This window comes from Podarcis bocagei, assembly GCF_964188305.1.
Source record: "Podarcis bocagei genome assembly, chromosome: 9".
NCBI classification, from domain to species: Eukaryota; Metazoa; Chordata; class Lepidosauria; order Squamata; family Lacertidae; genus Podarcis; species Podarcis bocagei.
Genome location: NC_138134.1, coordinates 2,896,098 through 2,920,610, shown reverse-complemented (window position 1 = coordinate 2,920,610; position 24,513 = coordinate 2,896,098). Strand labels below are relative to the sequence as shown.

Sequence of the window (24,513 nt, the reverse complement as noted above, 5' to 3'; positions counted from 1 at the left end):
CATAGAGTCTAAATCTCCTCTTTTGTTGGAACTTCTGTCCATTTCTGCATATACAATATTCTGGTTGCAGTGGAAGTATACATAAAAATTTGACCAACTTTTTTGAGACCTCTGCCCCAATTATTCCCAAAAGAAATGCTTCAGGCTTTTGGGGGATGACTGTTTTAAAGATCTTTTTTAATTCATTGTGTATCATCTCCCAAAAGCTTGTTGTTTTTTTTACAAGTCCACCACACATGAAAAAATAACCATTGGGACTGTTTTCATTTCCAACATTTACTTGATATAGTCTTATACATTTTAGCCAGTTTAGGTATTAAATACTATCTGTATATCATTTTCAAATAGTTTTCCTTTAATGTGTAGCAAGCAGTAAATTTCATATCTACTTTCCACAACTTTTCCCATACAACCATATCAATATTATGTCCCAAATCTTTTAGCCCAGTATATCATTGCAGACTAAACCAATTTGTCTTTCGTTTCCCATTCTAATAACATTTTGTACATTTTCAAAATCATTTTTCCTTTACCTTTTAACAGTGTTAATTCAGATTCAGATATTTGGTCTGCAGTCATACCTCAGGTTGAAGTTGATTCAGGTTAAGCGTTTTCAGGTTGTGCTCCGTGGCGACCCGGAAGTAATGGAACGCATTACTTCTGGGTTTCGCCGCATGTGCAGACTGTTAAAATGACGTCACACATATGCGCAGAAGCGGCGAATCGCGACACGTGCAGACGAGGGTTGCGTTCACTTCAGGATGTGAACGGGGCTCCAGAATGGATCCCGTTCGTATCCAGAGGTACCACTGTATAAAGCCATATGTCCTATCTTTCTTACATAGTTCATTCACTTGATGATATTAGAGCCATCCCATCACTCACTTTTGTTGTTTCAACTCACAACAGTCTCCAGAAAACCTTAATATGTAAAACGTAAAACCTCTATATGTACCCCATTTTGCTTCCACATTCAATTTCTTTTGTGCACATGCCTCTATTGGAGATAACCACAATGGTGTTTTCCTTTCGAATAAATTTTTATATTGGGTTCACACACTTCTGCGATTTAAAAATTCTTTGTGAACCTTACCCTTCTCATACCATAAATATGCGTGCCACCCAAACCTTCTAGATCAAATAACCCATTGGCGTCCAAACTTTTTTCAAAGGGGGCCAGATTTGATGAAGTGAAGGGCCATGAGGGCGAACCAAAGTTGTTGGCCCTTTTTTAAGGATTGAAGTTGTTGAGGTTTTTTTTAAGGAAAGAAACTGCCACTGGGGCCAGATTAAATCAACCGGTGGGCTGGATTAGGCCCCCGAAACAGACTTTGGACATACCTGAAATAACCTATTGTTTTTCAGTACCAGACATTCTTTCTTCCAACTCATACAGGCAGCTTTGTAACATAGTTATAAGTCTGGCAGTGAAATTCCTCCTCTTTCTTTACCATCAGTTAATATTTTAAATTTAATCCTGTTTTCCTCCCCATCCCAGACTTTAGGACCTTGCCATTCTAGAGAAAGGGTTGGGGGAGGCATCATTTCTTGAGGTAGGGAAGATTGATAGAGGGTAGGTGAGGAGGGGTGATTTCTTATGTTACTCTAGGGCTTGCTTAGTTATGGGGTGGCAGGCGGGGAGGCAGAGAGTCATTCCTAATGAAGCAGAGAAGAAAAGAAACCCAAGGTTCTTTTCTCTTCCTGATTCAGTCAGATGAGCTGGTGGCTCATGCGTAGCTATTGGGGGGGGGGGACTAGCCAGGTATTATGTCCCAGAGGGGCGCCATTGAGGCTCCAAGCCTGTGTGTGTGTGTGTGTGTGTGTATTCTAGGTGTTCCAAACTGGGTCTTTGAAGCATGGGGTGGGTGGGTGCGCGTGCGCGCCTAAGATCAATAGTCCTTTGGTGGAGCATACATGGGGGCTACTCCCAGAAGATCAGGTGGCGACAAGAGAGGCTCTGTTAATATGAAGGGAACTACATTACCATCCAGATCTCACATGGCTACACTTGGTTTTTTGTGTGTAAATTCTGAAACTTCATAGTGTAAAAACTTACTACTCAGAACTTCATTTTCTCCTTCAAAGTTGAACAGTTATCCCTTCGTTAATTTGTTTTTTAGAACCTTTCTTTGCTCTTCTTCGACTACGCAGTAGGCATATTGCCTCTCTTTCCCTCTCTGTTTTTCCCTTTGTTTTCTCTCTGGAAATATGATTTGCATTACTGAAGTTTTGGGAAGGGAAGTCTGAAAGGAAATGTACTTCCCTCCTCTTCAGCCATTCAACTTCTTTAAGTATAGGAGTACTTGCAACAGACAGCTTTGACAAAAGAAGCCAGAAGATTTTGTTTCTTTAAATTGAAACAAAAGTGTTGCAGGGCGGGTGTATCTGTGTGTGAGAGAGAGCAGAATGTGGGCAAAGTGCTCCTCCCTGATTAGTTGGAAGTTAGATCAAGTAATTTCTCTCCACCCATGATAGGTGGAAGCCCAGAGAGAACAAGGAGTGTGCCCATATTGTTGAATGTGTGACCTGCTTTTAAAACAAGGCATGAGCTTAGTAACTGCCTTTCCACCAGCTGAGGAGGTACTAGCTTGAAAGCCAGTCAGGAATTCTCTGTTTGGAGCAAAAAGGTAAGGGATCCCTGGACGATTAAGTCCAGTCAAAGGTGACTGTGGGATGCGGCGCTCATCTCGCTTTCAGGCTGAGGGAGCCAGTGTTTGTCCACAGACAACTTTCCGGGTCTTGACTAAACTGCTTCTGGTGCAAGGGGACACTGTGAGGGAAGCCAGAGCACATAGAAACGCCATTTATCTTCCTGCCACAGCAGTATAGTGATACCTCAGTTTTCGAATGTCTTGGAAGTCGAACGTTTTGGTTTTTGAACATCTTGGAAGTCGAACGTTTCGGTTTTCGAACACCGAAAACCCAGACGTAACTCAGTCCCAGGATGGCTGAAGAAAGCAGGACTTGAGATCACTTAAGGAAAAAACCCAATTGAAGAGAGGTGGGCAAGGTAGAAGGCTAGAGTTGCCCCCTGGCCAGACTTCTCTGCCATTAAACCCACACTCTGCTACTGGTTCTCTCTCTCCTCTGAGAAACTACATGTGTTGAATTTCTGCTTCCTATTCAGCATTTAAAGGTGTAGGAGCCCTACTAGAAAGAAATGGGTAGCAACCCAATGTAGGACCATGAAGGGCTGTGAGCTGGGAACATTTCCTTAATGTTTATAGATTTAGAGCCCACCTTTTTAAAAGACAACTTTCTATATATCACTCAGACTGTTATGTCGTAGAACTATATATACACACACATACATAAAAATATAAAGCAGAGCACTAAAATTTAAAGTTCTAATGAACATGCAGGCAATGAAACACATTAAAATAAAATCAGCCGCAACAGAACCTTAGAATTATAATGCAACCACAATAAAACAGCATCACAGATTGCAGGTCCAATTAAAATAGTTACAGAAAGGCCACAGTAAACAAATAAGTTTTCAAGGTCCATTTGAAGCAATGGAACCTGTCTGATCACGCTTGGGGGAAAAGTTATTTTGATACAGCATGCAAATTTACTACTTTTGTAATATGACATAAATTTAAAACGTGATTTCCCCCCACCCTGTTGAATCTCCCTCTTTTCTCAGTTTCAGTTTGTTTGGTCTTATATACTAAGCATCAAAGGTGAGTTAAGAGCAGAGGTACACAAGTTTGAAACCATCAAAAGATTTATTAGCCAAAAACTAACACTAGAGTTACAGGATTTGATAAACTCTTGTAGGAGTGGTAGGTACCTGTTGATGGGAGCCACTAGTGCAGCCTACTGAATCCTGAATTGCCACACACCATCGTAGTTCCCACCCCTTTGGAAGTTTTCTTCTCCCACAAGGCAAATGTCATATGGTTCCTATTGTGTACATATTGTTGTACGCTGCCTTGATAGTTTATATGAAGGCAGTATATAAATGCTATTATAAATAAATTTAAATTAATGTTGGCTAAAAGCTTGCCACCCCTACTGGTAAAACAGCCCTGTGACACTCAGCTGTGAAGTGGCATAACTCTTTTGGCAGGCTTGCACGTTGGTGCCATACCTTCCTGCAAAGCTGTAAACATTCTAGGAATTCAATGCCACCGGTAAACTGGCAAAGGGTTTTGAGCCAGCAGTCCTATGCACACTTCAAAGTAAGCCTCAGTGAAATTGGTGGAGCTTGTTTCTGATTAAACACAGATAGGGTCAGGTTACATGTTGGTTGAAATGGCTGTGTATGGCACTGGGCTTCCTTGATGAGTCTTGCTTATTTTGTGGAAGAAGAGGAGACAGTAAGTTCATGCCAACAACCGTTCATTTCTCTGTCCTAAATATGCCCAGGGTGGGAAGGAGCAGTTGTGGTGATGCTGATGGCTTACTGTCATTGTGTAGGAGAAACTGAAAAGGTCCCTGCTTGCTTGCAGTGTGTTAGGACTGTAGTTTTATAGAACTAATGCTCAACTTGGCTCAGTGCTGTTTTAATGTGACATGTGATGAAAGTGAGCTCTTTCAGATAGGAAAAACTCAGGATTGTTCTATACAAACATAGAAATTCTAGCCATGTCAAGCTGCTCTGCAGACTAAATATCAACCATCGCTGTTGTAGGAATGCAGAAACTCTGCTTCTCTTTGTGTAGGAGAGGAATCCCTATTGGATCTTAACTGGTTGAGATCCTTTATTCCAGCCTTCCCCAACCTGGTGCCCTCCAGCTGTGTTGGACTTCAGTTTCCATCAGCCTCAGCCAAGGGAGCAATGGAAATCTCCAGCATATTTGGGAATTTGCTAGTTACACTTCTCTTAAGTACTCAAACTGAAGATGTTCTAGCTCCCTGCTTGGCCTTGTCATCTTTCTTATACAGAAAGCAAAAGGTGAACTTTTAATATACTGAAATATTAATCTTTAATGGAGGCATATCCCAATATTTACTCCCACAAATCCATATTGTGAACAATCCTTGAATCTACCAGTGGACCATAATGTGTGTCTGATTTGCCCCTAAACATAATTGTAGAACTGGGGTATGATGTCAAATAATAGGCAGAGGACTTGGGGACAAATATTAATTGCTGGTGAAAACTGAAATGGCAGAGATGAGAGTAGTGGTATCTCCCCGCCCCCTTGTTTTCCTGTTCATCCAGGAATGAGAGAGCTGACAAGTCAGCACTTCACTTAAAAAAAGGCTGCAGGGAACAATGCTGTGATACAGCTTATTATTATTATTATTTTAAATCCTGCCTTTACTCCAAGAAACTCAGGTCGGTTCCCCCCGTTTTATCTTTGCAACAACCCTTGGAGTGTAGGTTAGTGACTGGTGCTAGGTCATTTAGTTAACTTCGTGACTGGATGGGCATTTGAACCCGAGTCTCCCTGGTTGTGTTCCAAGGCTTGTCCACTGGCTCATGCCAGTTCTTCCAACCTGATCCAGAAAACAGTGCAAGAAACACATCTGAAACATATTGATGAGGTAGCCATTATTGTTTACTACCACAAATATAAGTTCAGCTCCCTGATTTAAGCAGCCATAACCATTTATTTGACTTGGATTGTGGTTCTAAACCCATTGAACCAAAGTTGGGTTTATTTCTGAGTCAAGGGCCAAGTAAGTGTGCTGACACCATAAACAGGTTTATTATGCTAAAAAGCTTTCACTGTCTGGCAGCCACACTTAACAGCAGGAAGCCCTGTGAGTCCCATGAGGGTCTCAAGAGCGAAAGGAGTGCAGTAGTCTTGAGGTGCCTGTTGTTCCTCCCCTGCTCCCCCAAGGGGCCTGCACACTAGAACTGAGTGCCATGTCAGGCACCTGCCCTACTTTGGGAAAAGCTGACTTAAGCTGTTCTTGGGACTTCCTTAGCAATGTCAGCATGCCTTTGGTACAGAGGTGTCGTACTGTTTACAGCAAACAAGATGTGCTTTAGCTCATGCTGCTTCAAGAGGGAATTGTCTGTTCTGCCTGGAACTACTGTCCCTGCTACACAGAATTGTGTTTGTATGTGGTCCTTACGCAATAAACAGATGAAGGCGTTGACACACTGGATAATTGAAAATGGCTGTGCCAGCTTGTCATAGGCAGTCAGACTCATTTTATGTCATGGGGTGTAATTCTAATGTTGTGTTCTTTTTTTTCATGGCCAGTAAGGCATTTTGGGAGGTAGGACTACTGGCAGCAGCTGACCATCTGAGTGTTTACTGGCCCAGGGTGACTTGCATCATGATCACATAGCCAAAAGTTGGGGAATTAATCTTCTTCCTAAGAGGAGACTCCTGGAGGTAGTTTGTGTGAACCCAAAGGCTTGATAGTTTGTAGGCAGCATCAGTAGTACTATAGAGTTGCAGTAATTTCCCTTCAGAGGTGTAAAGCAATCTGTAAAAGCTGCCTTGATTGTTTCTGCCCCTACCCCAAAAGAGATATTGGCATATTTACCTATACCTATATTTACCTATACTTGTAGGAAGGGGAGATATTTTCTGCATTCTAAACCTCCTCTGTGGACTGGAGTAGGTATTATCAACTTGTTTTTTTGGCTGAAGCCTCCGGGCCTCCATAGACCTGCACAGTGAAGAAATGCAGGTATTAAATGCAGAGCTCTCTCCTCCGCCTCACTCCAAAGGAAGGAGTGGGCAATTGCTAGCTGATAATAAATATCCATTCATCCTGCCTCTCTTCCACAAGGGAGGGAAGCTAAAGGAGACTTACAGTGTTCACAGTCATTTCCCATCCAAGCACAGACCAGACTCCATATACCTTCTGACCATAGTTCTAAATTGTCAGACACCCTAAATAGCTCCTGCTTCCTTCAACATGTTTTAATAAATAGCAAGCATCCTGAATCATGGCAGGAATCTTGCAAAATAAAAACTGGTGCCAAGCAACATGACCCATCTGCTTCTAATATAAACAGTGGAACTTGGTGCAACCTATGGCAAAAACTGCATGAATCTGTTCCCTTTTTGAAAACTGCAGACCGTCTTGACTTTTGCTAAGACCTGTGCTAAGCGTTACATACTTCCTTTAGAGGGTCACCATTCAAGTAGCAGAAATCCAGTATTAAGGGAAACCAGGAACTCTTTGATCTAAAGGTGTGTAGAACTGTTGGTCATTAGGGATGTTTGTTTTAGAATATCCTAGTTTTGCAGAATAAACATGAGCTTTTGTTATGTCTTCAACAGGGTTTAGTTCTGATAAACAGCAGTTCATTTGTGACTGGGCTGTACAGGAACAGCCTCTGTATAGATATTTCCCTGCACATAGGAAAGCATCTAAAACTCTTCTTTCTGATCTATTTATTCATCTGTATGGAGGAGCATTTGATCATTTGGGTCCCCTATCTGCAATCTGATATAAAGTATCGCAGAAACAGATTTAGCACATCCATCTGCTGTTTGTGACAAACTTGACAGATGTTTATCAAGGGAGTGGGGGAAGCAAGTTCACCAACAAAGCAAGGAGAGACCTTCTTGTCCTTGGTCATAATCCATTTTCAGATAGGATTTTTTGAGGATACATAATTAAAATAAAAATTTTGAGGGCCAGAAAGCAACATTTCTGTGCACAAGAAGCTGCCCAGTAGCAGACCTATCTAGCTTGTCTGCTGCTGCTCCCCAGAGTGTTATAATCTGCCTTTGAAGATTTTGCAGATTATAAGCACTGAGAACAGTCCTGCTGACCTGGGATTCCCTGCTCCAGTTGCCACATCTCCCTGGAGACAATTGCTTTGTGTCCCAAGTGAGAAGCTATTGGTAGATCTTCCACTTCTAGCCGTTAAGATACTGTATGTTAGACCTTTACTAAGGGCCAAATTAGACATAAGATGTGTGAATGCGTTTGATGCATATTCTTTAGCTGCCAGGGAGTAGGGAGGGCCTAGGCAGCATTGGAGCCAGAGCGAGTGGGGTGGATGAGTTCAATTCTCCCTCCCTGACAAAAAGTGGCAGCTCTGAAGGTGCTGTTTGTGTGCAGTTTCAAGGGAGCAACCTTTTGTTGTTGGGACAGTGCAAATGTTGAACTTTTCTTCCTTCTCCCCTGTGCTCCCAGTCTGTATTCATTACATTCATGTCAGTCCGGCGTTGTGTCTGGTGTTCTCCTGAGCCTTCTCACTTTGGGGGGTGCCGTGTCCACAGACTAGCAAACAAGCCTCAAGAGTTGCATTATACATGAGGGTGTGCCTGGATTGTCTCTTGAATGTGGTACAAAGCCAAGCTGCTTTGGTTTTTTTAAAAAACAAACAAATCTTATTTTAGGTTTGCATTGATTCTTTTCTTTTAGCATTAGGCCTGACATCTCATTTAAGAAGAGTGTGTGTATGTCTGAGATGACATACTTTTCTGATTGGAATTAGGGTTGTTTTTGAGTTCCTTCGAGATATGTTAGTCCCATATCTTTTTAGCCACGCTTAACCTGTTCAGTTTTTATATAATTACTTACTGGAGTAATTAGTGGCTCAAGTATGGATTCTCCACCAACGAATTCTGTCTCTCCAGTGAAGGTTTATGTATGGAGAGTATTAATTAGCATTGGGGAGGGTGAGGAAAGAACAAGAGGGAGCTAATTATGCCTGAAAGCTTCATCTGAAATGGAAAGAAGTGTTACATTAATTATTCCTATAAGAAATTTGCTGCCGTGAAAGTAGCCACATTCTGTGTTACCTTAGAAAAACCCTGTTAGGCTGAGGGGACAGTGTTTGGCCCAAGGCCCTTTGGGGAGCTTCATGGCTGTCCAGTGATTTTAATCTGTTTCCAGCATCCAAACCTTTCACCAGCCCTGCCCTGCTCTGCTCTGGGATTCCTCATGCATTTATTAGTGCCATTTCTGAGCATAGGCTTGTAAATAACCACTCTTCTTGAGATGGGATGAGACCTTGGAGGAGGAGCTCCAAATGGAATGCATAGTCTCATTTCAAGTTGGAGTCAGCCCGCTTCAGGCTGGATCTGGGGTTCACTCCCTATCTCTGCTGCTGCTCTGCTTTCTTTTACAGACCCTCCCCTCCCCTGCTGGAGGGAAAAGGCTTCACCTTGGGGAAGTAGGCAAGAAGCGGTAGAGGGCTCACTGACACAGTTCTGAGTATTGTACCAGCCAGACGACAAGGAATGAAGCAGGCACAATTTTCACTCTTGCTCGTTCTCACTAAACCATAGTTTGACTTAGCTTTATGTGCAAACTGAGCTGGAGGCAAGGCCTGTGTGGTACAGTGGTTAACAATATCAAACTAGGTTGAAATCCTCACTCTGTTCTGAAGCTCACTGGGTTACCTCAGAATTGTTGTGAGGCTCAAATTAGGAAGGGGAATGTGTTCACAGTTCTTTTTTTAAAAAAATTAATTTAAATTCATCATTAATACACATATACAAGCATACAAACATACATTTCATACAATCCTTAAAAATGTTCAAACATACTTACACTCAATCCCACAAATAGTTCCTTTCCCCATCACCATCCACCAACCCTTCACCCCACCTTTGTGTTTGACTTCCAATCTACTCAATTACAATTTCTTTCCACTTCTATTACTTTCTTTCACACACCTTTACCCTAATTTCATACTTCTTTTTCTATTACACATTGTTTTCCATCTTATTTGATATTTCAGTATTTGAAACGGAACTTGTTTATTCTAATAGGAGTTCTGATTTTTCGATATGATTTTGCAAGTATCTTTTAAACACCTTCCAGTCCCTATCTATCTTTTCTTTTGAAATCCTTCCAATTTCTTCCATTGTTTTGGATATATTGTAATACTCCAATAATTTGGCAAGCCACTCTGTTTTTGTCGGTATTATACCACTTTTCCAGTTTTTCGCAATCAATAGCCTTGCTGCTACTGTTGCGTATAAATATAAGGTCTTATCTTCTTCCTTTAGGCTTCCTGGTACTATTCCCAATAGAAAACCTTCTGGCGTTTTCCTAAATGAGTATCTAAACATTTTTTTCATTTCATTATATATTATTTCCCAAAATTGTTTGATGTTTAAACAATTCCACCATATATGTATCATAGTACCTTTTCCCGTGTTGCATCGCCAGCAGATATCGCTACAGTTTTTATTCATTTTTGCTATTCTTTCAGGTGTTAAATACCATCTATGTTGCATTTTAAGGTAATTTTCTTTCAGTATATAACACATGGTGAATTTCATATCTTCTTTCCACAATTTTTCCCATTGTTCAAACATAATATTTTTCCCAATATCTTGCGCCCATTTAATCATTGATGCTTTAACCAATTCATCCTTTGTTTCCCACTCTAAAATCAGATTATACAATTTAGATATATTTTTTGATTTTTCTTGTATTAAATATTTATCGAATTTTGATATTTCTTTTTCAAATCCTAACTTTTTGTCTTTTGCTAATCTATACTTGATTTGAATATATTGGAACCAATCACTAATATGAGCTTTAATTTCTGTGTAGTCCTTTAATTCCAATTCTCCGTTTTCTTCCTTTAATACAGTTTTATAGGTAGCCCAATTTTCTTTCATATTTAATTTTTTCACTGCGACAATTTCTGCTGGCGATGCCCACCAGGGAGTTTTCGGTTCTAAGAGTCTTTTATATTTCTCCCATATTTTATATATGGATTTTCTGATTATATGCCCTAGGAAGCCTTTATGTACTCTCACTTTTTCATCTATTAAATAGGCATGCCATCCAAATCTCGTCTCTACTCCCTCTAAATCCAATACATCCGAGTCATCTAATTTGATCCATTCCTTTAGCCAGGTCAGACCCACCGCATCGTGATATAACTCCATATCTGGGAGACCAAATCCTCCTCTCTCCTTCTTATCTATCATTATTTTGTGTTTTATTCTTGGCTTTTTCCCTGACCATATGAATTTAGCCAAATCTCTTTTCCAGTTATTAAAACATTTATCTCCTCCTAGTATTGGGATACTTTGAAATAAGAACATCATCCTTGGTAATATGTTCATCTTTATTACCGATATTTTCCCTAGTAAGGAAAGATTTAATTTTCCCCATACTTGCAAGTCATTTTTTATTTCATTCCATGTTTTCCCATAGTTCTCATTACTTAAGTCTATAGTATTTGTTAAATTTATTCCAAGATACCTTATTTTCTTTTTAATTTCCAATCCTGTAATTTCTTGTAATTTCACTTTATCTTTTTCTTCCATATTTTTCACTAGTATTTTGGTTTTCCCATAGTTTAATTTGAATCCTGCTAATCTGCCATATTCGTTTATGCATTCCAATATTCTAGGTGTACATTGTAGGGGATTTTCTGTTGTGATCATAACATCGTCTGCAAAGGCTCTTAACTTATATCTTTTTTCACCAACTGCTATTCCTCTTATTTGGTTGTCCTGCCTTATTTTCTTTAATAGAACCTCTAATACTATTATAAATAACATTGGGGATAGGGGGCATCCTTGTCTTGTACCTTTAAAGATGTTGATTTCTTCTCCAAACTCTCCGTTAATAATAATTTTTGCTTTCTGTTGGTTATATATTGCATTTATACCTTTTTGGAATTTTTCACCTAGACACAATTCTTTTAATAGTTTTTTCATAAATTCCCATGAGATTTTGTCGAAAGCCTTCTCCGCATCGATTGAAATCAGGGCTGCTTGTTTGTCTCTTCTTACTTGTAGATATTCCATTATGTCTATTATATTTCTGATATTATCCTTTATTTGTCTACCTTCCACAAATCCAGCCTGATTTTTATGTACTATTTTTCCTATAATTTTTTTCAACCTATTAGCCAATAGTCCTGCGTAAATTTTATAATCGGAATTTAACAATGAAATGGGTCTATAATTTGAGACCGATTCCAAATCCGTACCTTGTTTTGGCAGGAGCGTTATATACCCTTGAGTCCAAGAGTCTGGAATATGGAATGTGTTCACAGTTCTTATCTCTTTGGCGGGGGATAACGATGCATGGAGCACCCATTTTCGGCTAGGACAATGGGGCTCCTGGTGTTCACTGGTATGCTCAAAAAGCCAATGGAGGGGTTGCACATCTCAGATTGGCCAGACGCAAACTGCTTCCTGCTGACTAGCAGGAACACTTACCTTCTGATTTTGGCGACAAATTACTATGATATGTAGGCAGGCAATTTTCCACACACACCCTTTGGCTAGTGGCTCATGTGAACATAATTTGCACAACTGTCTTAGTGACCCTTTCCTAGAAGAAAGTGGTTGTACCATCAGCAAAAGAAGGAAAAGTTGAGATGGCGGTTGAAGAAGTTGGTGCTTTTTCTTTTCAGGCAATTAGTTAAATCTTCATAGCCAAGTGTGCTCCCTGCTTTGGAAAACAGTTGCCCACTCTACATAATTGACTTTCTGTGTCTGTCTGGAGTTGAGATGGGGAGCTGCAGAGGTCTGCTTTATTGGTTTTTAAAAAAGCATTCTTTCTCTCACCTTGATAATGGGACATACTTTATATTTTAACAAGTGCAGTTCTCCAGAAGCTTTGAAATATGAATGTGTAGTTCAGGCATAATACTTACTTACTTACTTACTTACTTACTTACTTACTTACTTATTTAAAGCAGGAGTCTTATCCCTCTTCATCGCCAATATGGTTCGTGGACTCAGATGACCCCAACTTGACTTCAGTATTGGAGCGTTTAGATGATATTAAAAAGAGCAATACTCTGGTAAGTGATCACCTGTCCTCCTTTTTCTTAATCTGGCATTTGGTTATGAACTAGGTATTAGGTCAGAATCCCACAGCCATGCCATTGTTTGGTGGTGCCTTTTTTGTTTTAAGCAAAAATATTGCTTGTGGTTTCACAAGTGGCACTCCTTCACCAGCTGGCCATCTAAAAATATTTGATCTAGAATAGTGTCTCTTTCAGTTTGCAGAAACCATTTATTCACAGCAAAGGCTCATGCAGGGTAACTACCACAAATGTTTTAGCAATTGCAAAAAGCAGAAGCCAAAAAACAAGTGTGCTTTGCGTGGAAAGGGGGGCATGTTATAAATAACAAAATTGTCCATTTGTATGGGAGAAAGCAGGTGGGATTTTTCATGCTTTCCTGTCAAAAATAATTTCTAGATATTGTGACAGTACCTCTTAACACATAGTACCAAAACTGAAACTAGCGCTGCCCTCTTTTCTTATCATAGCTGGCTGTATAATGACTTGCAAGCAGGAGAAGTAGAGCTTCAGAGTGTGATTCTTTCATGCTGTTTTCTCTGACCCAGTTCCCTCCAGTTGTTGTGGGACTGCAGCTCTCATTGGCCCCAGCTAGCATGACCATGGAGGGCATCAGGTTCATAGAATCATAGAATCATAGAGTTGGAAGAGACCACAAGGGCCATCAAGTCCAACCCCCTGCCAAGCAGGAAACACCATCAGAGCACTCCTGACATATGGTTGTCAAGCCTCTGCTTAAAGACCTCCAAAGTAGGAGACTCCACCACACTCCTTGGCAGCAAATTCCACTGTCGAACAGCTCTTACTGTCAGGAAGTTCTTCCTTATGTTTAGGTGGAATCTTCTTTCTTGTAGTTTGGATCCATTGCTCCGTGTCCGCTTCTCTGGAGCAGCAGAAAACAACCTTTCTCCCTCCTCTATGTGACATCCTTTTATATATTTGAACATGGCTATCATATCACCCCTTAACCTCCTCTTCTCCAGGCTAAACATGCCCAGCTCCCTTAGCCGTTCCTCATAAGGCATCGTTTCCAGGCCTTTGACCATTTTGGTTGCCCTCCTCTGGACACGTTCCAGTTTGTCAGTGTCCTTCTTGAACTGTGGTGCCCAGAACTGGACACAGTACTCCAGGTGAGGTCTGGGAAAGGCTTCTTCAAGAAATCATAGTGGTTTCTTGTATTTAGTTTTAAAGCTACCCTGCCTTTACACGTGACCAAAGCAGAGGGCTGAAGTCCTACTGGGCTTTCCAATGTATGTATTTCTACCACCAATTCTTGAAATCAAATTGGGGGTGTTAACCAAGGGGCAATTCATAATATGCACTACTGGGAAATAATATTTCTTCCTAGCCAAAATTCTTGGCTTGTGGGACTGCCGTCTTCTGGATGGGTGGTATACACATGCAAAGCCCAAGCCACCTACTTGGCAGCCATGATTTGACGCTACAGTCCCAAAAATCTCAACCATGGGAATTCTGGAGCAGCAGTAGGATGGTAGAGCATCTAGAAACAGGTGTTGCTGCTGCTTCCCTTGCTTGGCTGCTTTTAGGAAGGAGGCAGTTGTCCTGTTCAGGTTGTCTTCTGATGCTTTGGATTAGTGTTCCAGTTGATATCATTTACACGTGCCTGTTGGTGAGGATGTGAGAGAGAGAGAGAGAGAGAGAGAGAGAGAGAGAGAGAGAGAGAGAGTGTAAGAGTCTAAGCAGAGCTGGCAGTGTGTTGGAGTTGATCACAAGTTATAATAAAAAGAAGTATAGCAATAATAGCATTCCAGAAAGAAGGTTACAACTGGAAAATCTATTAAATGATATTTAGTATTTATTGGCAAACTCCTTCATGATTTAATTTTGTTCCAACACATCAAGAAGGCTCTCCGGCTGCTCATGAGCATAGATTCGGTTTTCCTGGAGTCTCTTGTAATGAGCAATGTTTACCATTCTCGGGGTTTGCCAAGCACTGTGAAGTCAGTTAAGCTGAAAACATTTGAGACACATCCTGCTTCATAGTATCCTGAAGTGTCTATAGATCCACAGCAACGTAGTAGTACCAAATGTTACTCTCACTCTTACTCTGCACTACTGGAGTTTAAACACTTTTGGTTAAACATTTTCCAGTCTGTAACTGCTTCATACTGCATCTTAAATCTGAACTGTGGACTATTGATAAGTATAACATGTTTTAGACCAATGCATACAGTATTGTGTAGGACATCTAATGCTAATGTGTAGATGTGACATCAGAGTTCATGTGTCCATTGCCAGGCAGGCGGGATAGGCTGTTCTAAAAATGAGATGTTGGGACATCTGCTTAAGTTTCTTGATGCATATTTTGAATAAGAATAGATTACAAAAATCAAAGGGTCTGGACTAGACTCATTCTGTTAAGCTTTGCAGCTTCAGATGAGTTGGAAAGAGTCCTGATGCAGCAGCAAGCTCATCTGTAAAGTTGTGTTTTCAGAAACAGTTCCAAGAAAGATAACTATGACATTTTGGCATTATTATCCCAGATTTGCCTTGTTGGACCTGTACTAGTTCTGCCTCTTTCAAGGCTGCCTGGGAGGTAGCTGGTTCTAAATAGGAGCAAGCGACACTGTTCATTCCTACCCATGAGTGCATTATGCTTTCTGCATCCAACAATTCTATGCTTGTTTCCTAGCCTGTGGCTTCATCTGCTGCTTAATAGCATCCCACAATAGAGCCACATTTCCTGGTTATCTAAGGTTGCTGGGCAGGGAAGGATGTGACCAACTTTCTACGACATGAGTTTGTAGCTCAAACTGGGGCCTTAGCTAGTTCTGCTTCTGTAAGCCAAGCATGTTACCTTCCCAAGCAAGTGTTGGTAGAGGCCCTGCCTTGACCTAGAGATCCAGAAGCTATAATTCTCCCTCCTCCGTCTGCCATGCTCTGCATACAGTCGTACCTTGGAAGTCGAATGGAATACGTTCCGGAAGTCCATTTGACTTCCAAAACATTTGAAAACCAAATCACGGCTTCGCCAATCAGAAGCCATGGAAGCCCCGTCAAACGTTCAGGTTCGAAAAGAATATTCGCAAACCGGAACAATCATTTCTGGGTTTGCGGCGTTCAGGAGCCAAAACGTCCAAGTTTCAGGGGGTTCGACAACCAAGGTACAACTGTACTCAAATTTAGTTAATTTGCCCGCTAGAATCTATGCTATAGTTAAAATCTATTGAGGGGGACTGTTTGGGTTGCAGAAGCTAGTGCCTTCTGTTGGTTGCTTAAGCATTTAACAGTAGCTGGTCATTATTTCTCCACAGTAAAAATGAGGAGTTGAAACCTGCTCACTCTTATTTAAAAAGGAGCTTCAGGTGCTTGGGAAAACAGTGGCACTGCACGACGAAGCCAGACTTGACATGGGGTCTTATGGATGCCACTAAATCTGTCTTGTTGTTTAATGCGCTAATCCTAAAGAAGTCTGAAAAACCTTGAAAGTAAATCATACTGGATGCAGTGGGATAGAACTATCTAGTAAGCATGCTTAGGGTTGCAGCTTTAACATTCATAAAGAATTACACAGTAAGTGCTGTACATTTTGCTCAAACAAAAATCTGCAAATCGGTCTAATAGATCTTTCATTGACACTTCCACGCTGAATGTGCCATTCCTAAGCCTGTCTTTGAATGGAGGGGTATTTAAAGGGAAACAGCATTTTGCAGGCTAAAAATAGTATCCTATGGGCTCTGAGCAGGGTGTCTTTTTTTTTTTTTTTTCAAACTTTATTGCAAGCACATAAGATTACACATACATAAAATCAGACATATACACCTGGAAAAGAAAAAAGCGAACAAAGAAGAAAGAAAAAAAGAAAACCAATCACACCCTTACACACATTTGACTTCCAATAACCTCAGCTTTGGATTAAATATTCTACATATATCATCTGCAGTTGTTTTCATTCATCTTTCCACGTCGTAGGAGTCAAACATCATCTACTGTCAAATTATTAATTCCTAAATTAATCTCAAGGTAACTTAAAAATTTGGACCAATCCTCTGTCTTTTTGGGGTTGTCCCGCCTAATATATTGTGTAAGTTTCGCCAATTCCACATATTGATACAATTTCACCCGCCACTCTCTCATTGTTGGTATTTCGGGGGATTTCCATTTCTTTGCTATTAAAATCCTTGCAGCAGTAGTAGCATACTGAAAGAAGGTCTGATCTGATTTTTTTATTTCCTCCCCAATCATCCCTAAGAGGAAAGCTTCGGGGTTCTTGGGGAAATTATACTTCAAAATTTTCTTTAACTCCTCGTAAATTTGTCCCCAGAAACCTTTCACTTCCCCGCAGGTCCACCAAATATGAATAAAGGTCCCCACCTTCTCTTTGCACCTCCAACAAGTATTGTCTGCTGTTCTATACATTCTCCCTAATCTAGCCGGGGTCAGGTACCAACGGTACATCATCTTGTATAAATTCTCCCTTAAATCAGCACATGCCGTAAATCTCAAGCCATACTTCCACAAAGTTTGCCATTTGTCATAACCTAGCTCATATCCAAGGTCTTTATTCCATTTAGTCATTACCTCTTTGATCAGCACTTCCTTATTTTCATTTTCCAGCAGTTGCCTATACATTTTAGATAATAATTTATTGTTACTCTCAATAATCTCTACTTGGAATCTAGATTTATTTTCTCCCATGCCTATTCTCTTATGTTCCCTCCATAGTGCGTTAATTTGATGTAAATGAAACCAGTCCTTGATTTTCTCTTTTAATTCATCCTGCTGTCTTAATTTCCACCCTTCTTCTGATTTAATTAGGAGATCTTCATACGTCCACCTTCTACCTGTCATGTTTACTTTCTTTATTTTGATGATGTCCACGGGTGAGAGCCACCAAGGGGTACTTTGTTCTATCACGCTTTTCTTCCTATTCCAAACTTCTAAAAGTGGCCCTCTAACTGAATGATTATAAAAACCTCTATGAATTTTATCTTTCTCCTGCCAGAGGTAGGCATGCCACCCAAATCTTAAATCAAATCCTTCTAGGTCTAGTAGATCAGTATCTTTCAATGTAACCCATTCTTTAATCCAAAGTAAACATGCCGCCTCATAATAGAGCCTTAAATTTGGTACACCAAAGCCCCCTCTTTCCCTAGAATCCATCAAATATTTAAGTTTCACCCTAGGTTTCTTCTCCTGCCAAATATATTTGGTCAAGGTCCTTTGCCAGTTTTTAAAGCAGGCGGTACCTTTTATAACTGGTAAGTTCTGGAACAGAAATAACAGCCTCGGGAGAATACACATCTTAATCGATGCCATCCTCCCCGTCCAGGATAGATTCAATCTACGCCAGGTGTCCATGTCTTTCTTCATTTCTTTCCAAAGTTTATTATAATTATCTTCTACTAAGTTAATATTCTTTGGAGATAACCAGATTCCCAAATATTTCACTTTATTTACTACTTTAATGTCCACCTGTTGTTCCAGCTGTAATCTCTCCTGTGCTGTTAAGTTCTTTATTAATATTTTGGTTTTCCCCCTATTTAACTTGAATCCGGATAATTTACCGAACTCTTCCAAGAGTTCTACCGCTCTGCTAATACTTTCAATTGGGTTCTCTAAGAAAAGGACCAGGTCATCAGCGTAGGCCTTTAGTTTATATTCTTTCTCTCCAATTTTTAATCCCCTAATATTCGGGGTCGCTCTTATTTTGTTCGCGGCTGTTTCTAACACCAAAATAAACAGTAAAGGTGACAGAGGGCAACCCTGCCTTGTCCCTTTCATTATTGAAAAATGTTTAGTCAGGTTATTATTAATAATCAGCCTAGCCTGCTGTTCTGTATAGATCGCCCTAATAGCCTTCAAGTAGGGGCCCCCTATTCCCACCTTGTCTATATTTTGCAACAGAAATTCCCAGGAGACGCGATCAAAAGCTTTTTCTGCGTCAATGAAGATAAGGGCCGCTGGTACATCTGGTCTTGCCTCCAGGAACTCCATTATATCTAGTACGTGCCGGACATTGTCCCTCAATTGCCTCCCTGGGAGAAATCCCACCTGATCTCTATGTATATATCTGTTTAGTAAATTTTTGAGTCTACTTGCCATGATGTCAGCGAAAACCTTGTAATCACAATTTAAAAGTGAAATTGGCCTATAATTTTTTAAATCTGTCTTTTCGTTTTCTGTCTTGGGAATCAGCGTAATGTACGCCTCCTTCCAGGAACTAGGGATCCTCCCCTCTTGGAGAGTGTTATTTATTACCTCTGTTAATACCGGCGCTAACAGATCTACCAATTTCTTGTAATATTTTGCTGGCAGGCCGTCCGGACCTGGGGACTTCCCGTTCTTCATCTTATTAATGGCATCCCTGACCTCCTTTCCAGACACCGCTTTGTTTAGTTGTATACAGTCCTCTTCTGTAAAAAAATTTCTTTCTTCTTGATCCAGGTAGTTTTTTACTTCTACACTACTCTCTTCTCCTTTTTCATACAACTTTTCAAAAAAAGCAACAAATCTGCGTTCAATTTCACTCGGGTCCTCTATCACCCTCTCATCTACAATAAGTTTATTAATCGTATTTTGTTTCTTTCTTTTCCTGAGCTGCCATGCAAGCAGCTTCCCCATTTTATTGGCCGACTCGAAATATTTCTGTCTTGTAAATTTAATTTTTTGTTCTATCTCCTGGTTCAAAATAGCTGAGTATTGGGACTGCAACACCTTCACCGCTTGGCTGATCATTTCATCTGTTGGATTTAAGGCCAGTTTCCTTTCACAATCTTTTAATTGGGCCAAAATATTGTCCTTCTTTTTTTCCCTTAACTTCTTTCTATAACTATTTTGCTGTATCAAAAAGCCCCTTAGGACTGCCTTACCGGCATCCCATACCAACTCTATTGGGGTGTCTCTATTCAAATTTATCGCCAGGTACTCTCTCAAAGTTTTTTTGGCCATATCTAGCACTTCCTCATTCTCAAATAGATATTCATTCATCCTCCACCTAGGTTGCCCTTTCAATTCATTTTTAATTTCCAAGACCAAAGGGCAGTGATCTGACAGGGTCCTGGGTAATATCTCACATCTCTTAACTCTCCATACCATCGCCCTAGTCACCCATATCTGATCGATCCTGCCCCAACTTTTGTGGGGCTCTGAATAGTGAGTGAACTGTTTAGTGGTGGGATTTCGGTGTCTCCAGATATCAATTAGATCTAAATTTTCCACTAAATCATTGAAAGCATTGGGGAGCTTCCCCCTGTTTACGTTCCTCTGGTTCTCACTTCTGTCCATGCTTGGTGTTGGTACCCCGTTCCAATCTCCCAATAGAATTAACTTATAAGGATCCAGTTCCAGCAGCAAACTTTCAAGTTTTTCAAAGAACTCTGCTCTATTTGAGTTCGGTGCATATACCGACACTACATTAATTCTTTCCCCTCGAAAATTTAATTGAATACCTAATATTCTCCCTTCCTCATCTTTACAAATTTGTATTGGTTCCCACCTTTCTTTGGCGTATATTACCACTCCTCTTTTTTTGTTTACATCCGAATTTACAAATTCTACTCCCAACTTTTTGTTCACCAAAATATGTCTATGCCTCTTTGCAATATGAGTTTCCTGAACACAGATTACGTCACATTTCTTATTTCTCAAAGCTTTTTGGATTTTATTTCTTTTAATTTTCTCATTCAACCCATTCACGTTCCACGATAAAAATTTTAAAGTGTCCAGTGTTATCTTAGTTCTCCGACTACTCTATCTCAGGTCAAAACTCTAATTAGAATCTAGCGCCTTTGTTTCCTGAGAGCCCCTCCTCCTCAGCCGCCCCTTCTCCCACTGCGGCTTCCTCCTCTTCATCTCCTGAGATTGACCCCCTATCTCCTTGGTCTTTCGCGCTCTCCTCCCCCTCCTCTTCCTTCTCCCGACCATTCCCCTTCGTTTCTTCCCTATCTCGCAGTCTATACTCTGTCCTTCCCAGCTCTCTTTCATATCTTCTCAGGAACTTCTCTGTTTCCTGTATATCCGTCAGTTTAAATTTCTTGTCTTTGTAAAAGAAGGTGATCCCCTCGGGGAACTCCCACCTAAATTGTATTCCATTCCTCCTTAGAGCCGCGACCACTTGTCTATAGCCCTCTCTTTTTCGTAATAGTCTGATTGGGATTTCTTTGTAGATAATGATGGGTCTACCTTCAATTCTGAGTTTATTACGATAGCTCGTCCTTAGAATTAGATTTCTCATTTCTAAGGAGTTAAATATCACCAGACAGTCTCCCAGAAATTTATTAGGTTTTAAATGTTGTGGTCTAGACATTCTAAATACGTTATCTATTGTTAGTGCTATCTCTTCTTCTTCCAGACCCAACCATTTAGATAGCTCCTTAATCATTTTCTTCCTGACATCTTCATTTCTTTCTTCTGCCACGCCTCTAAATTTTAAATGGAGCTGCTTTTGACGCATGTCCGCCATAGCAAGATTGTCCCAAATCCTGTCCTGTGCTTTATTTAACTCCCCCAACTCTTCCCTCATCCTCCCTGTTTCTTTTTTCTGTTCCCTCATTTCTTTCTGTAATTTCTTATTAGACTCCTCAATTATCTTAGATTTTACTGACAGGTCTTGGATTTTTGATGAGAGCTCTCCTACTGCCTCTTCTATTTTTTTGTCAATCAGTTCTTGCATATCCCCTAGCTTATTTTCTATATATGTTTCGTTTTGTTTAAATTCTTCCTTTATTTTGAACCATAAGCTATCTAAATCTTTGATCTCCTCTTGGCGTGATGTCTTTCTCTCCCCCGGGGTCCCACCGACTTTCTTTGCGTCCCTCCCTTCCTTCCCCATCATTATTTGTGACACACTCCCTTTATTCACCGTTAGTTCTTTCCTATAATCCTTTTTCGTCCTATAATCCTATAATCCTGACCTTTCCCTCCTTTCCCCTCAGAGAGCGCCTGCTAGGGTGGTAAATGTTATGACTGATCTTGTCCCATCCAATGTCCATACAAAATACATGTATACCCCGGGAGAACCAACAAACCCTCTATATACCCTTTAAAAGCCTGGGGGGAATTCTTGTTCCAGAAACATCGATTAGTCCACTCCTGACTTTAATTTGTTTTCCCCTTCTACTCCTCTCAGTCCTCCCCTCGGGTCTTTTTGCCTAGTTTCACCTGCGTCACGTCCAGCGCCCAGCACTCCGAAGAAGGGTGAAGGGAAGGGGGGGGGAATGGTAGGTGGGAGAGGGGTGGAGCGTCTATAAAAGTCTATTAAAGTCTTATTGGAAACGTGGTCGTCCTACACAACTTCTTTTCCTATACAGTCAATTTTAGTCCTGATTAAATCACTCCCGGTACTTCAGGAGCTTCAGGGGCTTCCAACACTTCTAGCACTTCCGGCACTTCCAGCACTTCAGGAACTTCAGACACTTTGAACACTTTAAGCACTTAACGCACTTTGGTCTCCTCTCACCAAGTGATTGCAATCCCAATGATATCCCCCGGTTACAGTCAAGGCTCCCACTCAGAGTTTCATGCCCTCCTCTTCAGCCCCACACAGGTCAGGCACAGTCATGAAAAAACAAACAAACAAATAAACAAACAGAGGGAAACTTCTGTACCGTTGATTACTCAGCGTCCGACTTCCGCCACCAATAGCCGGCTGTTTGCAACAGCGACCTGACCTGTTGTTACCGTCACAGCTTTGGGCGTCTTTAACGTATCTCAGGCTGCAAACCGAGGGTCAGACCCCTACCGCACCTCCCTTGGCGAGTCCTCACCCGTCTGTCCTTGAGTAAATATCCTTGAGGAGCGTAGATGATATTGGGGGGGTCGTCGTAGTCAAAACGAGACCTCACCGGGGAGCTTGGAAAAGCGTCCGTCACTGTCTGCCCCCGGAATTGGCGTTATATTGTTTAATACAATTTAGTCCTTGAAATCATTAAAAAAAAAAACAATTCAGTCCAAATTCACTATCAACTCGGCTCTTGCTCATTCAGTCAGACTGATTTCACTAACCTCCTCACTCCTGCGGCTCCCCTTCTGCGCCATCTTGTCTCCGCTGCCGAGGAGAATCCCATAAATAAACAAACAAAGAAAAAAAACCTGGGCGTCTCCTAGCTTCACGCCAGCTGCGCGCTTATATATAATAAGCACTTCAAAAAAGAAAATTTCCCATGCTGGAGACCCCGTTCTTATCTTGAGGAGCTCCGACGCTGTTGCAGCTGAAGCTCTGGGCGTTTCGCTGTGAGGCGGCACTTCCCAGTTTGCGCTAGCGGTCGCCGTTCTCTCGTTCCTCTCTGTTCTCTTTTCCCAGAGGGATAGGTCGACCGCGTCCACGCTGCAGGTGGCCTCTCCCCCAAGGGTTCCCCCCCTGAGGTTTCGGGGTACGCTGCGCCCTCGCGTCTTTCCCCACAATCTCACAGCGCCCAGAAAGCCAAGAGCTGGCTTTCTGTGCTTCCTCACTGCTCGCGTCCGGAACCGGAGCAGGGTGTCAAGAAGCAAAACACTGATGTATTGCCGGAGATCCATAGGTGGTCACAGGTCCCACCTCTTAATCTGTGCTACCATAGGTGCAAAACTCAGGTTACATGTAGCTTATTGGGAGACAAAATTCTGTCTGTTTTGGGCTGCCGCCAGCAAATGGACCCTCTCCTCTTGCCCTTAAGGTAAAGGTAAAGGGACCCCTGACCATTAGGTCCAGTCGTGACCAACTCTGGGGTTGCAACGATCATCTCGCTTTATTGGCCGAGGGAGCCGGCGCACAGCTTCCAGGTCATGTGGCCAGCAGGACTAAGCCGCTTCTGGCAAACCAGAGCAGTGCATGGAAACGCCATTCACCTTCCCGCCTGGAGCGGTACCTATTTATCTACTTGCACTTTGACGTGCTTTCGAACTGCTAGGTTGGCAGGAGCAGGGACTGAGCAACGGGAGCTCACCCCGTCGTGGGGATTCGAACCGCCGGCCTTCTGATTGGCAGGTCCTAGGCTCTGTGGTTTAACCCGCAGCGCCTCCCGCGTCCCTCTTGCCCTTAACACTTGATTTGTGTGTATGTGGTAAATGTAAAAGCACTTAAGGCCCAGATGAATAGGTGCTTTGAGTGTGTGTGTAAAAGTGGTAATTTTCATAGGAAATCTAAGGCACCTGATCCGGGCAGCAAAGGGTGTTCCATTTCCAGGGTCTTGCAGGACAGGTGGGTCCGGATGGCACAAGCCACAGAGAAAATTTATTCTTGGTACCAAATATTATGTCAGACACCGAATTTCTATAAATTTATTTCTGTAAACAAACTAGATGTTTGTTAGTTTTTGAAGCATATGCCTAATGATTCTGTCTGTTGCGGTGCAGTTAAGACTAGGGCTGGGTGATGTCTGGTTTTCAACATCATGATATATCAGCAGCTGAATACTGAAATATGCTGATATATCACAATGTCTGCAAAGCCATTGCCTTGAGTCCTAACCTCCAAAGCAGGAGAAAACAAGCATGCTCCCTCTTCCCTATGACAGTCCTTGAGATATTTGAAGATAGCTAACATATCTCCTCTTAGTCTCCTGTGCGTATGGAACTCTGATACATCATGGAGAAGGGTTCAAGCGAATCCTTGTCTCTGATGTGCACACTTCAATGCTCAGGATATGTGCTTTCAATTGAGCAGTTCCTCCAGGTGGTGCTGGCAGGTCAAGAGGACCGTCCTGCGTGCCCTCCCAGAATAGCTGGATAGATACAAGATGGAGGCTGTTGCTTTATTAATCTGAGTACCAGGAAATCTAAGACTTAACAATTTATAGCCTTTGTATATTATAGGGTATATTATAGTCATTTGTTTAAGAGGTGGGTATCCTCTTTGTTGGGCACAGGATTCAGGGCACAGCACGGCAAACTTTCATTCAAATAAAACG

The 24,513-nt window shown here is 41.4% G+C and overlaps 1 protein-coding gene and 1 long non-coding RNA gene across 6 annotated transcripts in view; one reads left to right on the top strand and one right to left on the bottom strand.

Moving 5' to 3' along the window:
* Positions 1 to 24,513, top strand: part of UBE2Q2 (ubiquitin conjugating enzyme E2 Q2) — a 49,599-nt gene that overhangs the window by 1,603 nt on the left and 23,483 nt on the right. For 2 of the 5 annotated variants that reach the window (XM_081207863.1, XM_081207865.1), the window contains exon 2: positions 12,557 to 12,661. The exons of 1 other annotated variant lie outside the window; for it this stretch is intronic. In XM_081207863.1, coding sequence (XP_081063989.1) covers positions 12,557 to 12,661 — 105 coding nt within the window. Of the gene's footprint in view, positions 1 to 12,553; positions 12,662 to 24,513 lie in introns of all 5 variants that reach the window. 2 more of the 5 variants (XM_081207862.1, XM_081207864.1) reach the window with 1 other exon arrangement.
* LOC308594857 lies at positions 14,380 to 23,721 on the bottom strand. Its single transcript, XR_014011653.1, has 3 exons — positions 23,650 to 23,721; positions 23,094 to 23,298; positions 14,380 to 16,362 (listed from the first exon to the last, which is right to left on the bottom strand). It is a non-coding gene; the product is annotated as an uncharacterized lncRNA (long non-coding RNA).